At 45.5% G+C, this 14,268-nt stretch overlaps 1 protein-coding gene across 1 annotated transcript; it reads left to right on the forward strand.

Moving 5' to 3' along the window:
* The first annotated feature begins 1,109 nt into the window (after positions 1–1,109).
* ZXDC (ZXD family zinc finger C) lies at positions 1,110–14,256 on the forward strand. The gene is given in 13 exon segments (XM_038149142.1): positions 1,110–2,776; positions 2,778–2,870; positions 2,872–3,206; positions 3,208–3,677; positions 4,170–4,322; positions 5,228–5,306; positions 5,428–5,558; positions 6,168–6,338; positions 6,896–7,581; positions 8,309–8,393; positions 10,214–10,386; positions 11,147–11,248; positions 12,080–14,256. Coding segments are annotated over 13 exon segments (2,907 nt in total). The 5' UTR covers positions 1,110–2,434; the 3' UTR covers positions 12,167–14,256.
* The last annotated feature ends 12 nt before the right edge of the window (positions 14,257–14,268 follow it).

Here is a 14,268-nt window from a genome sequence, read left to right on the forward strand (position 1 = left end):
AGTTCTTTACTCTGTTCACGTACTGTGTCTCTCTCCAGATGAACAGTGAGAGTCTGGCATCTGCTTGAAACTGAGCCTTCTGTGAAGTGCAATCTGCAGTTGGTAGGAATTGCTTTACATTATGGAAAAAACCTGCACGCATTGCCAATTCACATGATTGAGATGGGAGTAGTTGTCAGGCAGATTTGACAGCCTTTGCTTTGACATATGTTACGCATTACCTTATTAATAATCACAGTGGACTAGGTCCAAAGTTAGTTTCACACAACATCAATACCCTATTCTAATCTTTGTAGCCCAAAACCACTGCTGGTTCTTGCTTTGTCAAGAGGAACAACCAGAAAATACACTGGCTTTTCTTGCACCAAGGACTGTGGAGCTGTTCCATAGAATCATCTTAATTCTGAGTTGAAAATGCCCCATAGACGAGATGTTGAAGAAACATTTATCACAAATTTTTTACCTTTGTATTATTCAGTACTGAGGTACCTGCCAGCATGTTCACCTTTACATCCCAGGCACAAAAGGAGCCTTATTCTTGTCCTAGTAGCCTCACTGCCCAGAGGACACAACCTTACCAGTATAGCCATGTTTAATGTCTCCCTGGGAGCTTCTAACTGGGCTGCCTGTAGGGACACACAGTACCCATATGGATGAGCGCTATAAACAGCTACAAGTTGAAATTCAGATTATGAAGTCTATTAATGAGGCAGCATGAGTTAAGGCAAAATGGGGTACAGGAAGGCAGTGAACTGGTGAGCAGTTGGTCTTATATATGACTGTCCACTGGAGTTTATTTCAGTATTGTGGTGTGTAGTTATATGCATATGTTTAAATCTACTTCGGTTGTTTAACTGCAAATCTCAAGCACTTAACAAATGTGAACTGGCTGAGGTTTACAATACCTTTGGGAGGGCACAGGGAAACACTAACCTGTTGCTGTCAGGGATGAAATAGCGGGGGGTTTCCAGCACACAGAAACCATAAACAGCCACAGTGTAAAGCTCCCTTTAGAGCCCTGCTGAGCCTTGATTTATCTGTCCTCTACGTGTGTGCAGGGAAGCTCAGACTGTGAATAGGCTATGTTGTGTGGGGGTGCTGATGTCATTTTTAGGTAGCTGACCTCACTGCAGGACAAAGCCAGCACAGGAAGAAGAGTTTTACATCCATCCATCAGTAGGCATTGCATTGGATCTGATCTGGGCAGGGGATGTGCAATCAGTGAATTTCTGCAGTGCACAGAAGTCTCAAGCTTGCCAGGCTGAACCATCCTTTCTATGAATCTCAGCACCTTAATGCTTCCCTAAAATGCAGACGCTTATCCTGGCAAGCTCGTGCATGGTTGCAGATGGAGGCAAGAGCTTGGTGACAGGTTTTACATCCTTCAACCAGGGATGCACCTTTGTGTTAAGCAATAAACTTGCGTGCAGACCTATCTCTTCCTAGGAACATGAAGGAAGGGACTGCAAAGACCTCCACAGGGAGATTGGGATGGCTGGGGCCGCCAAGGACAGGGAAGACCTACACCCTGGAGCTGTGTGTGCCTGGCCCGAGTTCACACCCTGGCTGTAGGAGGTTTTTGCTGCTCAGAAAGGAGGAATAATCTGAGCAAAGAAGGATCACAGCACCACCTGCTGGGACTGCTCGACAGTCCCACAGCAGCAGGGAACTGGAAAATTTCCATAGCAAATACAGGATAATTTCACTTTTTCGTTAAGTGTTGGACATCCATAAGGCAGCTGAACATTCTCAAGGAGAAAGCTTTGCCCAAGAATAAATTAAAAACTATATATGCATTAGCTGAATTTATAGGATATTTTTCTCTTTTTTTGGTGCTTTTCTATCTTGGGTGATGCTGTGCCAGGGTCATGCTTGAACAGTGACTGTGCATTGCCCAGGGTTGGCCCGTAGCACTGTTTCCATATTTCCACTCAGGGTGTTCTGCTAAAGAATTTCCCTCTCTCAGCTCTCTGAGCGTGGCTGCACCCTTAGCACACACCATCCTACCCCTCTACTTGTGAGGCCACAGCTGGGATGCTGTGTCCAGTTCCGGGCTCCTCAGTACGAGAAAGACATGGAGCTGGTGGAGAGGGCTCAGTGCAGGGCCACAGAGGTGATCTGGGGTCTGAACATCTCTCTGATGAGGAAACTGGGGGAGCGGGGCTTGTTAATTCTAGAGAAGACAGAGGGGACCTCATGAATCCATATACCTATCTCAAAGCTATGTGTCAACAGGATGGTGCCAGAGTCTTTTCAGTGGTGCCCAGCACCACGATGAAGTGCAACGGCCATAAACTAGAACACGAGATGTTTCACCTCCACACGGGGAACAACTTTGCATTGAGGGTCCCTTAATTCTGGGACTCCTCCTGGCCATTAGCAGGGACATCAGCACAATGCCCAGGCCCTGAGAGGGCTCCAGCGGTGCCGCTGGATGTCGCAGGAGCCGCTCCCGCTGTGCCGTTTGCCCCCGGCCTGTCCTGCCCGGGGCAGCCCCGCTCCGTCCCGTCCGGCGCGCCGCTCCGCTCTCCGGGTTTGCCCGGCGCCGCCCGCTCCGTGGCTCCGCGCTCCGCGTTTCCGCTGCGGCCCGCGCCGGCCCCGCCCCGCGGCTCCGGTTTCAGGCGCTGCTACAGGGACCCCCAAGATGGAAACGCAGGGGCTGCCGGCCGCGGAGGCGGCCCGGGCCCGGCCCGCCGCGCAACATGGCGGCCCCGCCGCGCCGCCGCCGCCCGGCTGGGACCCGCCGCCCGCCGCCCCCTCCTCCGCCGGCAGCACCCCCCGCGCCGGGCCTCTACGTGAGCTTCCCGGTGCTGCTGCTGGAGGAGAAGCCGGAGCCCGGCGCCAGCCCGGCGCCCAGCGCGCCGCCGGCGGGGCCCCGCACCCGACAGCGACGGGCTCCTGCTCGTTTTCAACGTGGTGCGCGGTGCGGCCGAGCCCGGCGCGGGCGGCGGCGAAGCGGGGCGAGCCCAGCCCGGCCCGCCGCCCGCCGAGCCGCCGGAGGAGGCCCCCGCCTCGGCCCCGCCGCCGCCGCCTCCTCCTCCTCCCCCGCCGCCGGCACCGCTGCCCCCCGCGGGCGGCGATGGCGGCGGGGCGGAGGACGGCGCCTTCTCGGGGACCATCACCATCAACAACCAGAGCCTGCTGGTGCGCATCGAGAACGGCGTCCTGACGCTGGGGCCCGGCGCCGAGCAGCCCGCGGGCGCCGCGCCCCCCCGCCGCCGCCAGCCCCGCCGAGCCGCCGGGCGGCCCGCGCCCGCGCTCGCCGCCGGCCTTCGCCTGCCCGGAGCCGCGCTGCGGAGAGGCCTTTCCCCGCAAGCAGCAGCTGCGGCTGCACCGGCTCTCGGCGCACGGCGGCGGCGAGGACGGGCGGGGCGGCGCGGCGCGGCCCTTCGGCTGCCCCGTGCCGGGCTGCGCCTGGTCCTTCGCCACGGCCTACAAGCTGCGGCGGCACCTGCACTCGCACGACAAACTGCGGCCGTTCGCCTGCGCGGCGCCCGGCTGCACCAAGCGCTTCACCACCGTGTACAACCTGCGGGCGCACAGCCGCGCCCACGAGCAGGAGGCGGCGCACAAGTGCGAGGCGTGCGGGCAGCGCTTCCCCAGCGCCGCCCGCCTCGCCGCCCACCGCCGCCGCAGCCACCTGGAGCCCGAGCGGCCCTTCCGCTGCGACTTCCCCGGTAAGCCGCCTCTGGGGCTGGGCTCCCTTCCCTCCCCTTCCAGAAATTGGGATCCCTGCCCTGAGGCCGTGCGGCACTCGGCTCACTTCTTCTGCTCCCGCTTCTCCTTCCCCTTCGTGGTACCCCAGAGTGTCAAGGAAAGTTCTCCTCCAAACCACCTCAGTTACCAAGAGAAAAAGTTTGGGAGCTGGAGGATGCTGTGCCTTTCCTCCTGTGACTTTGTGCTGGTGCAGTGAAACACCGCAAGACACGGCGCCAGCGTTCAGTGCGCCATAACCCAGGCTATACCTGATTGCCCACCTTGGCAATACAATTGTAATTCCTGGGAATAATGTGGAGGATTTCACTGTTTGGTTTTTTTCCCTTTCCCTCGATGTAATATCCTGAAAAACGATCCTGAAAATACCTCGCTAAAAGCTGTGAGGGAGAAAAGAGTGCAGTTTTGTGACTGAGTTTTGTCAAGCAGATGTGCTACTTCCCTTTTCTCCCCAGGCTGTGAGCGAACGTTTATCACAGTGAGTGCATTATTCTCCCACAATCGAGCCCACTTCAGAGAGCAAGAGCAGTTCTCCTGCTCATTCCCTGGCTGTAACAAACAGTATGACAAGGCCTGCCGACTGAAAATCCACATGAGGAGTCACACAGGTATTCACAGAGATGATTTGTACACGGGGAAGTACATGGAGCATAGTGTGTGGAAAGTGGACTGCAGTGTGCTGGAAAAACTGAAAGTCAGGAAGGGTGACATTAGTTATTTGGAGTCAGAGAAAGCATTTGATTCTTGGCCTTCTGGGGGTAGGAGTCCGCTGAATCAAGTTGTTGTATGCAAAGTAGTTAAGCACATATGCAAAGCTGTGGCTTTTGTCATTGCAGAGCTGTGGCTTTTGTCGTTGTGCATTCTGTCCAGAAAAAAACTATCCCAGCTCTATTCCCAAGTTCATAGATGTTCAAAACGTTGCATAAATTTTACTCTTGATACAAACAAACAGCTGAAAAACTCTCAGAGCATGTGGAATGTATGTACCAAGGTTTGGAACAGTAAGAAGGTAAATTTCAGCTCTGGCAAGCATGCCTGACTTGCAAGGACCACTGCAAAGCTGAAATACAGCCTTGTCATGTTACTGGTGTGTTCTCTCTTTTCCTGGTTTCATGGTTTTTTAAAGTGTCACTTGAAGTTCATAGGTGTGATGGAAACCAAATCACATACTTCACAGTCTTGTAATCAAGACGCAGTGGCAGATCATGAAAACAGGAAAAGACAGTTTGGTTGTGTTTCTGTTTTGAGTAATGCTGTTACTGACTATTGAAGCACCTTCAGGATATGAGGTGGATTGATAAATACTTGTGCTCTCTGATGCAACAGCATGGAGTTAAAGAAAGCCCAGATTGTAGGAGGGGGAAGGTGCATGATAGTACTCCACAGTGCATTGCAGGAGGGGCTGGTTGAGTTGTCTTGTCTTAAATTAATTCAGCTTAAGAAGGTTTTAATATTTTCTACTAGCAATAAGTGTTTTGTATTAGATTATTAATGTAGCATTTTTTTATTCAAGGTGAAAGACCTTTTATCTGTGACTTTGAAGGCTGTGGCTGGTCTTTTACGAGTATGTCCAAGCTTCTGAGGCATAAAAGGTAAAGGAAGCTTTTTCTGATTATACTGTCCTAAGCCACTGGCTGCTCATCTTTGTTTCTCTTCCAATGGCTAAGCAGTAGTGGATTTAATCATGCCAATGACAATTTCCTTCCCTTGTAGGAAACACGAAGATGACAGGAGATTCATGTGCCCAGTAGAAGGCTGTGGGAAGTCCTTCACGAGAGCAGAACACTTGAAAGGCCACAGTATAACTCACCTTGGTACAAAACCATTTGAGTGTCCAGTAGAAGGTACTGCTCCACTCTCATATGTGTTTCCTGGTAACTATTGTGTATTTTTGTGTAAAGGTTAGACAAAAACCTCCTGTGCTTGGTACAGGACTGGAACAATTTAGAGTGAGTCTTCCAGCAGGGTTTGAAGAGGTAAAACTAAACAGAAGTCTTGAACAAGTGATCATTCCCAGAGTTAGGAATGACAGAGCAAACTCTGTTTCATACTGTAGTTTGACCACCCTCACCACTTCAGTGGGACTCCAGAAGCAAAGATTTTTGTTGGATGTGATCTGGATTATTTAGCTCTTTAAAGTAAAGCAGCTCTATTTGATTGTTTCTCCTTTTTATGGTGTTTCCAGCAGTTGTCATGAAGAATTTCAGATGCCATACTGTTAAAAGGTTGTGCTTTATGCTGAATGACTTAAGAGTTTCATGTTGTCAGAAAGAAGTTGTTAAACTGTCCTACCCTTTGACAGGTTTGCTTTCTTGTGGCTCCTCTGAGTGTATGCATAGGTGCTGAAAAATAGCAAGTAGAGGATATTCTGATTTGTTAAGATGTTAAATATGAACATTAAATTGAAGCTTCATTAAAGTTGAAACTTCAAAGCCTTACATGTCTTCTTGCAGGCTGTTGTGCAAAATTTTCAGCACGAAGTAGTTTGTATATTCACTCCAAAAAACATCTTCAGGATGTGGACTCGTTAAAGACGCGGTGCCCTGTTTCCAGCTGTAATAAGCTGTTCACTTCCAAACACAGTATGAAAACGCACATGGTCAAGCAGCATAACTTCAGCCCAGGTAAAGTGTTTGTATGAGAGGGTGGTGCAGTGGAAAAATTAAATGTTTTATTAAGGAAAATTTGTAATTACTGACATTGAAATCTGAGTTCCATTGATATGAATGACAGAATCTTCTCTGAGACTGAAGTTGGTTTCACCCTCCTCTAAAATTTTCAGTGGGATCTCTGGGTATCAGAAAGTGATACTTGAGATTGACCTCTTGACTTGAAATTGTGAGAAATTGCAGCATTTTTCAATGAAGCATGTCCTTTTCCATGCCATCTGTAAAATATGAATAAGGACTAAAAGGATTTCTCTTTTCACCCCTTTCAGTCCTCTACAACCTACACTTAGCCTGCACTGCCTTAGTGTTATTTTTTGGCAAGTGCTTTTATAACTCACGTTTATCAGTAAAAGAATAAACTTATTTTGGTTACTTTTCCGTAAATCTGCTTTCAGGGAAGGTGGGAAGTGTTTTAGCAGGCTAAGAATATAGACTTTTATAGAATTTTAAGCTTCCTTTTCTTCCTGTTGTCTGTGGAAGCTCTGTCTTATAACCAAACCCTTCTCTTCCAGATCTCCTAACTCAGCTAGAAGCAACCTGCTCCCTCACCCCCAGCAGTGAGCTCACTAGTCCAGGGCAGAGTGATCTCAGCAACATCGACCTCGTCTCCCTGTTTTCCAACGTGCCCAGTAACAATTCTGGAATTGCAGGGGACATGGCGCTGGTGAACTCTGGAATCGTCACCATCGATGTGGCTTCGGTGGGCTCCACGCTGGGGGGGAGCCTGCCTGGCAGTAACAGTTCCCTAAGCCAGGCAGTTGATCCCTTGATCCTGGTGGCAAGCAATGACATGCCCCAGAGCCTGGACAGTTCTCTCCTGCTGGGAACCAGTGCGACGGTTCTACAGCAAAGCACTTTAAATTTGGATGATGTACAGACTGTCAATGCCGAAGCCTTGGGTTCGCTGGCGTCTCTGTCAGTGAGGAATTCCAGTCAGGATGTGCACGGCCTGACGTGCAGCAATAATTTAACAGTAGACACAGCCACTTTGACTCCTTCCAGCAGCCTCGGCAGCACCAATGTGCCTGAGTTACTGACACCAATTAAAGCTGAACGGAATTTGCTTCCCAGCTCAGATGTGGTTGGTCAGCAGGAGGGCAGCAAAGTAGTGACACAGTTTGTGTTCTCCAACCCTCCAGGGAGTTACAGTGCACAGAAGGAAATGGATCTTGGCGCAGTGACTGGCAGCTCGTTTTTGGTACGGAGTAACTGTATTCACTTCACCCCTAGATGAGACAGCCTGACTTTGGGGATATCCCTGGCTGCTCACACCTTATTGGGAGACCTTTCAGATCTTGCAGATCATGCATTTTGTCTCTCTTCTGATGAAAGATGTAGAATGATACGTTGAGCAGTGTGTTTTCACAGGTAGATTCAGTGTGGTGACAAGTTCTAAGAAATACTGAAATTCTGGTGGGGACAGTTTAGGAAGAACCTTTCAAAATAAGCAGCCACCCATCAGAAATGGAATTTGCAAGAACACGCAAGAATAAGTGTTACACGTGTTACTTGTTCATTTCATTCCAGGGAAAGATTTGGGCTGTAATAGTAACTGCAGCGTTTTCATTCCAGTCTGCATTCCTCTTTTAAGTACTTTTCCCTTTTTGTTTCACTGTGTTATTGCAGATTTAACTTTTTGTTTATGTTACGAAGTACATGTTTACACTCTTAAAATCTGAGCACTTACAAATGTGGAGCTAACTTCTTCTTGTGTTGAGCTCCAGATATTGAGTAGCTACAGTAGATATTGAGTAGAAATGCTAATCAGAAGATCAGGGCAAACTAGAATTCAGTGTTTGCAGCGCAGAAGATAACTGCATCTGAGAACTCATTAGTGTGTGAAAACTCATTAGTTTCATTTTCTTGTTTTGTTCTTAATTCCAAAAACTTTGCATCTCTGGGCTTTTTTTTTTCCCTTTAACTAGGAGAGCAGTGGGTCTGCAAGAACAGACTATAGAGCCATTCAGCTGGCCAAGAAGAAGAAACAAAAAGGGAATGGCAGCAGCACAGGTGAGAAGCCATTAGTTCTGTTATATGTATTGAATAAAAATGTTTAGTAATTTTGGCAGTGCAGTGGAAGCAGGTTTCTGAGTAACATTCTTAAATGTCCTACCCTGTTTATTGATAGTTAAAATAATTATGCATGTGGTGTACCATCTGTTACTCAGGATAATCACATTCTGTGGAATATCAGATTCACGGGAAGTTTACAAGGAAAGCTGTGCCCTATGTTTCATGATTATTAACAAGACACTAGCTGTCCATCTCTTCATCTGCTTCTTATTAAAACTAAAAATTAGATTACTGTGCTTTCTGTTGTTTATGCTCTTGGTCTTATCTAGGGGGTTCTTTTACTCAGTACAGACAATGGAAATTTCAGATAGATTTTGCTGTTGTGCTTCACTTAGTAACAGTGTGAAGGAATTTATTTTTTGATTATCTAGATATAATCAAACCTCTCTCTTATACTTTAGCCTTGTAGAGCATTCTTGTGCAGGGTGAGTTTAGGTCATGATTCCAGATGTGTCTTCTTAGTTTGACTCAGAGCCATTTGATGTGAATAATAACTATTCCTTTGTCAGATCAAACGTGGTCCATGGTTCCCTGGACTTGCATGAGCTCAGGTGTTTGAGTTGTGTCTGCCTTTGGGACTGGGGTGGACAGTTTACATTATTCCGCCTCTTATTTATAAAGTATATTACAGATTTATCATACATGAATATCATATATATAGAGTGAGTTTAGTGCTGCCTTGCTGTCTCTTAGATCTCCATCCTCTGAAAAGCAAGGCAATAGTTTTTGAGGTGGTTAAGAGACTAGTTGTGATCTGAGAACTGTTTTGTTTGTGTATTTGTAAAATGCATGTGTGCATACATTCTGTCTGATTCAGCAAATCATCACATGGAAGGATAAGTGCTTTATGAAGCTAGTTCTAAGGGGCCTTATATTATTAAACGTGTATCATCAAACATGTCTTTTGGACATCAGTTTAAAAAATATTATTGCACTTTGCATGACTCCTAAGATGACCTCAGAAAATTCCTGTTTCTGTTCCTGTTCAAGATTCCCAGTAGTCCACTTTTCACCACCTGTTGCCTTAATGGTATGCTGTGCCTCTCAAAGTGGTCTAGAGAGTTTTGTATTTCTGTGTGGTTTAACTAGATTGAGTGAATACTGTAGAGGGAAGTTCAGGGTTTAAATGTAGGTTATCCAATCCCTTCATTTATTACAGATTTTTTTTTTCAAAATTCAAACAGAAACCTGAACTGACAGGACTGTATTATTACATTTGTTTTGATTAGGGTTTTGGTTTTCAGCTTGTGATACAGCAGCTGGTTCATCCTGCTTTAAACTGAAAAGAAGCCTAAGGTTGTGATAGTTGTACTTGTGTAGCCTGTTCTACCTAGTAGTCCTTGAAATCTTCCTGTCAATAATGATCTTTGCTATGCTTTTTTTACAGTTCACAAAAATCATGTGCATGACTTCTCAGGAAATGAGTTGCAGATTGAAAAATAAAAAATGCAATCCTGCTTCCTAATTCCTTTCTATAACACCACAAATATGCTGATGTTTCTGTGCTACCGCAGGGGAGGGCCCTAAGCTTAGCAGTTTGTGACTTTTCAATGGTGTTCACGTAAAAAGGTGCTCAGCCAGCAGCTGGAGTTCACCAGCTGAGTGCTCTCTGCCTTTTAGCAGTTGTCAGATGGTGCTTAATTATATTGCACTGCTGTGGGCATTTGCTGCGTGGTATAGACAGCTGCAAAAAGTTGAAAAATACTAGCAGAAAACTCTATCAAATTCATCTAAATATTAAAATTGCTTTCTTTTAGGGGCTTCTGGTTCTGGTCAGAGGAAAAACAAGGGTGGTAAAGTAAGCCCTACCAACTTTTCTTCCTCTACTCCTGGCAGTCGACTGGGTGGTAACATAGTTCTGCCAAATGGAGGGCTGACAATAAGGGACCCTGCCACTGGAGCCCAGTATGTGCAAATTCAGCTTCTTCAGGTAAGAGCTGAGGAGAAAAAAACATGCTCAGCTTCTCCAGACTTGCATTTATGGAGGAATTTGAGTGAACTCAGGTACTACTGCCCCTGGATGGAGTCTTGAGCTCTGCAGTATTCTTACATTATTCCGCCTCTTATTTATAAAGTAAATGAGATGGACATGAAAATGTTCCTGCAAAAAGAAGTTTTAGCCTAAACTGTTACTTCTCTTATCCATTGAAATAAAGTTTAAAATTTTAAAAAACCGAAACCTATTAATTAGTGGGGGCTGATTAGTGGTGCATGGCAGATAATAGGTTTTTGCCTGGTGTAGCTGTGTAGTATTCAGAGAAAGGGTAAGTTCCTTCTCCTTCATTGCTAACAGCTCTGTTGAGAAGAGACCTATGGGCAGAGTTCTGCATGGATCTATTTTTTGATGGGTGTACACATTTGTAACTTTCATGTTAAATATCAACTTCATGAAAGCATGATGAAACCTGTTGTATGTTTCTCTGTTAGATTTGTTGAAAGAGGAACCCTTCCTTCCTCTTCAGGTCTTGCCAGTGTTTCAAGTCGATGAGGACAGGATAATAGGTTGTACACTGAGCCAGGTTCAGATTTGAGTTGTAGTTAGCTTTCCACATCTTTGTGGAGCTGGGCCTTACTAGTACAGTGCAGTGGCTTTATCAGATATTTTAAGGTTGTGAGACTGAGTGGAATTTGCCATATTGTGGTGAGATACCTGGGGGTGGTGTAACTTGATCATGTTTCTGCATTCACAGGATGATTCCCCAGGAGAGGGAGATCTTCCCTTTCAGCTGAGCTCTCAGTCTTCCTCCTCACATTCTCAGCTTACAGTGGATTTACCTGTTTACATACTTCAGGTACAGCATGTCAAGCCACTGGGTTTTATTGCCTTGCTTGAATGTAAAGACAGTTTACTGGGAGCACTCTCATGTTCTGCCTGATGAAAATATCTTGTTTTCCATTGGGAGTTGAATTCCATTCACAAGGAATAGTAAGCAGAGAGCTGCACTGCACAATGTATCTTGTGTCTGTTACCAACCTTTGACACATCAGAAGTGGTTGAGTTGTTTTTCCTCTGTTACTGAGTAATGAGTAACTAAATGTTACTTAAGTTTTTCTGAAATGCCCCACCCTTGTTTTCCTGATCCCATCCTGTAGATAGAGGTGGATCAAGAAAGAGGATCAGAATTGGAATGTTGCAGGCTACAGAAGAGGGGGATGGGAAGTGGGAAACAGAATCTTGAGCCTAGATTTTGGAGTGGTGCCCTTATGGGAGTGTCAGGTAAATTTAGAAGCCTGCTTAGGGACCTCATTTTTGATAAACTCTGCAATGTACCTATTCCTGCCAAGTGGGTTTCTCCTGGATAGAAAATAAATCTTTTTTAATGAGGAGGGGCACTTTCCTCAAAACCTATGAGAGAAGTGGGACTGTTAGCCGTGGTAGAGAGTTAAAGGAGGAAAAAGTGATTTAAAATCTATTTCCATCAGTAATGCTTATCTGAAGTGTTCCATAGAAAAACTGTGGCAGCACTGTTTGGGTGGATCCCTGAAGGGGAAGAGCTTTGGGTTTCCTCTGAGCCATTCCAAGCATTTCTCTGGTGTTGAATAAATGTCAAGATAATCTTGCTGATAAGCACTGAAACCATCTAGAGGTGAAAGTAGTTCATGCTGTCTGTTTGCTTTAACAGGAACCACACAATTCCACTGAAGATGATGCAGGCTCTGATAACTCTCAGTTCACTGGAAGCACAATAAATTTACAGGATCTGGAATGACGATTATTAAGAGCAGTTACTTGAAAACAAATTGGGCAATCATGACAGAGTGAGATTACTGTGTGGGCCTTTTTCCAAGGAAAATACGAAAAGTAGGAGAACTGAAGTATGGTTGCACTCTTTGTGATTTGCTTAAGACAGTTGCAGCTGAAAGATTTTCTTTAAAAATGTAAATCCCACTTGATGTGCCTGTGTATACCCTGTCTGCCTGGGGGTTGGGAGGCTGAGGCAGACTGCTGTACAGTGTTGTTTCAGGGAGAAGTACTTTATTACACTTCAAACTGAGGTAATATTTACTGTTTTCACAGGAAAGCAAGTATTCTACAGCTAACAAATGCAAATTTATAATCCTGCCTGCCACAGTTAAAACTTTCCTTCCACTGGTCTCCTCCTGAAGCCAGTGGCATCAAGGAATTAAGAGCTAAATTTTGCAAGTGTTTTCCACACACAAAGAAAAGGATTGTTTCGGCCTCTGTGTTTGGCAGAAAACCAGAATAAAGTGTCACATGTAACAATATTAATGTTCTATGCCATGAAAATGAGATGCTCTAAAATCTTTGTTTTAGAAAGCTAGATTCTAAATGTTAACTTAGCTGTGAATCAGTTTGTAGCTCATGTTGAGTTTCTCCCTTTCCTTGCTCTTGCATCCCAAATACTTTGCTGAATTCTTCCAGCAAAACTTGAAAAAGAAAACTGCAATAGAACTGTACTCACTGTAAGTGATTTGCTAAGAGTCCAACAGCATCTGAGAGAGGTTTGTTTTATCTTTGTGTTCCCTTTTTTGGGAGGAATGTTGACCGTCATGTAAATTTAAGCACCTTGATTTTTATCTCATCTATAACGCTGCCAAGTTACCTGTGAACTGGTCACTACCTTTTTATTTAGGGTTGTTTGGTGTTTTTGTTTTGTTAATTGAACACTGTTACCACGTGTTCCTTATTGCTATCCCAGAGTGTCAGGTGCACCTGGAGCTTCTGGCTGGTTTACAAAATATGCAGTTGTCAGAGTTTTTTATGAGGGGGAAAGAGTTGTTGCCCAGGAAGATTTGCCCCCGAAAAACTGCAGTTTCTCTTGGGGGGAGTGGTTGTATGTACTCTACTTACATGGATTGCAGACACCTAAATAAGTATAGGGTTGTATAGGGAAAATAACCACCTTTGGTTACGTTTTAAGGTAGTAATTTAATTGTTTCCTATGGTGATGTTCTGAATGCCTGTAAAAGTATGTATAGGAGTTTGATAAAAGACTGTTTGTACTTTTTTTTTTTTATTCTCAGTGAGGTGTGTGTATGCACGTATGTGTATTTTCTTTTTTTTTTTACAAAATAAGATATGTCACAGAGGAGAACGTTGTGATCTTTTTAATCTTGCACATATTTATTTATTTTACAGTTATACTGATGTTAAATTCACATGAGGTCGTTCAGAAATGCTTTTACTTCCTGTGCCTTTTGAACTACGTATGTGTCCATATAAATGCTTTTTTGATTGCAGACTTGGGGAGGAAAAAAGCATACAGGTTACAGTGAACTCCAGCTCCTGATCTGTAGGCAGTATTATATCTCTGGTTGAACCAGCTTTATTTTTCTATCTTTAGCCTAACCGAGCATTGAGGTCTCTCTGTTCCTCTCACTCTGAGTTTACAGCTTACATCCAGGGAAAGTGAACCCTCTCAGGCTAAGTTTTCAAACCAGTTGGTAGCTGAGGTCCACCTGGTGGCTGTGGCTGCAGCACGGAGTCCACTCCTGAGAGGTGGAAGGATTGAGGAGGAATTGTGCTGAAGGGTCACCGTGCTCTCCCTGGAAGCTGAGACACCTCGAGCTCCCAATGCCTGCATTATTCTTTTCTCAAGGACCATACCAGTTTGTAATCCATTAAAATGGCCAAGGAACACTCCATCTTTTTATGGGACTTGCAACCAAATCTTTCTACTTCTGAAAATGTACCTCACTCGGCTTTGTAAGTGAATGTAAAGTGCTAACCTCTTGAGGGCAGAAACTTGGATCACTTGGCTAGGGCTCCATTGCTGGCAATGGATACCTGAAGAACTGCTGGTGCAAAAGGGTTAATAAAGCTTTTTTTTTATGGTCAGTTTGTCACTGG

Source organism: Motacilla alba, chromosome 12 (assembly GCF_015832195.1).
Source record: "Motacilla alba alba isolate MOTALB_02 chromosome 12, Motacilla_alba_V1.0_pri, whole genome shotgun sequence".
In the NCBI taxonomy this organism is placed as follows: Eukaryota; Metazoa; Chordata; class Aves; order Passeriformes; family Motacillidae; genus Motacilla; species Motacilla alba.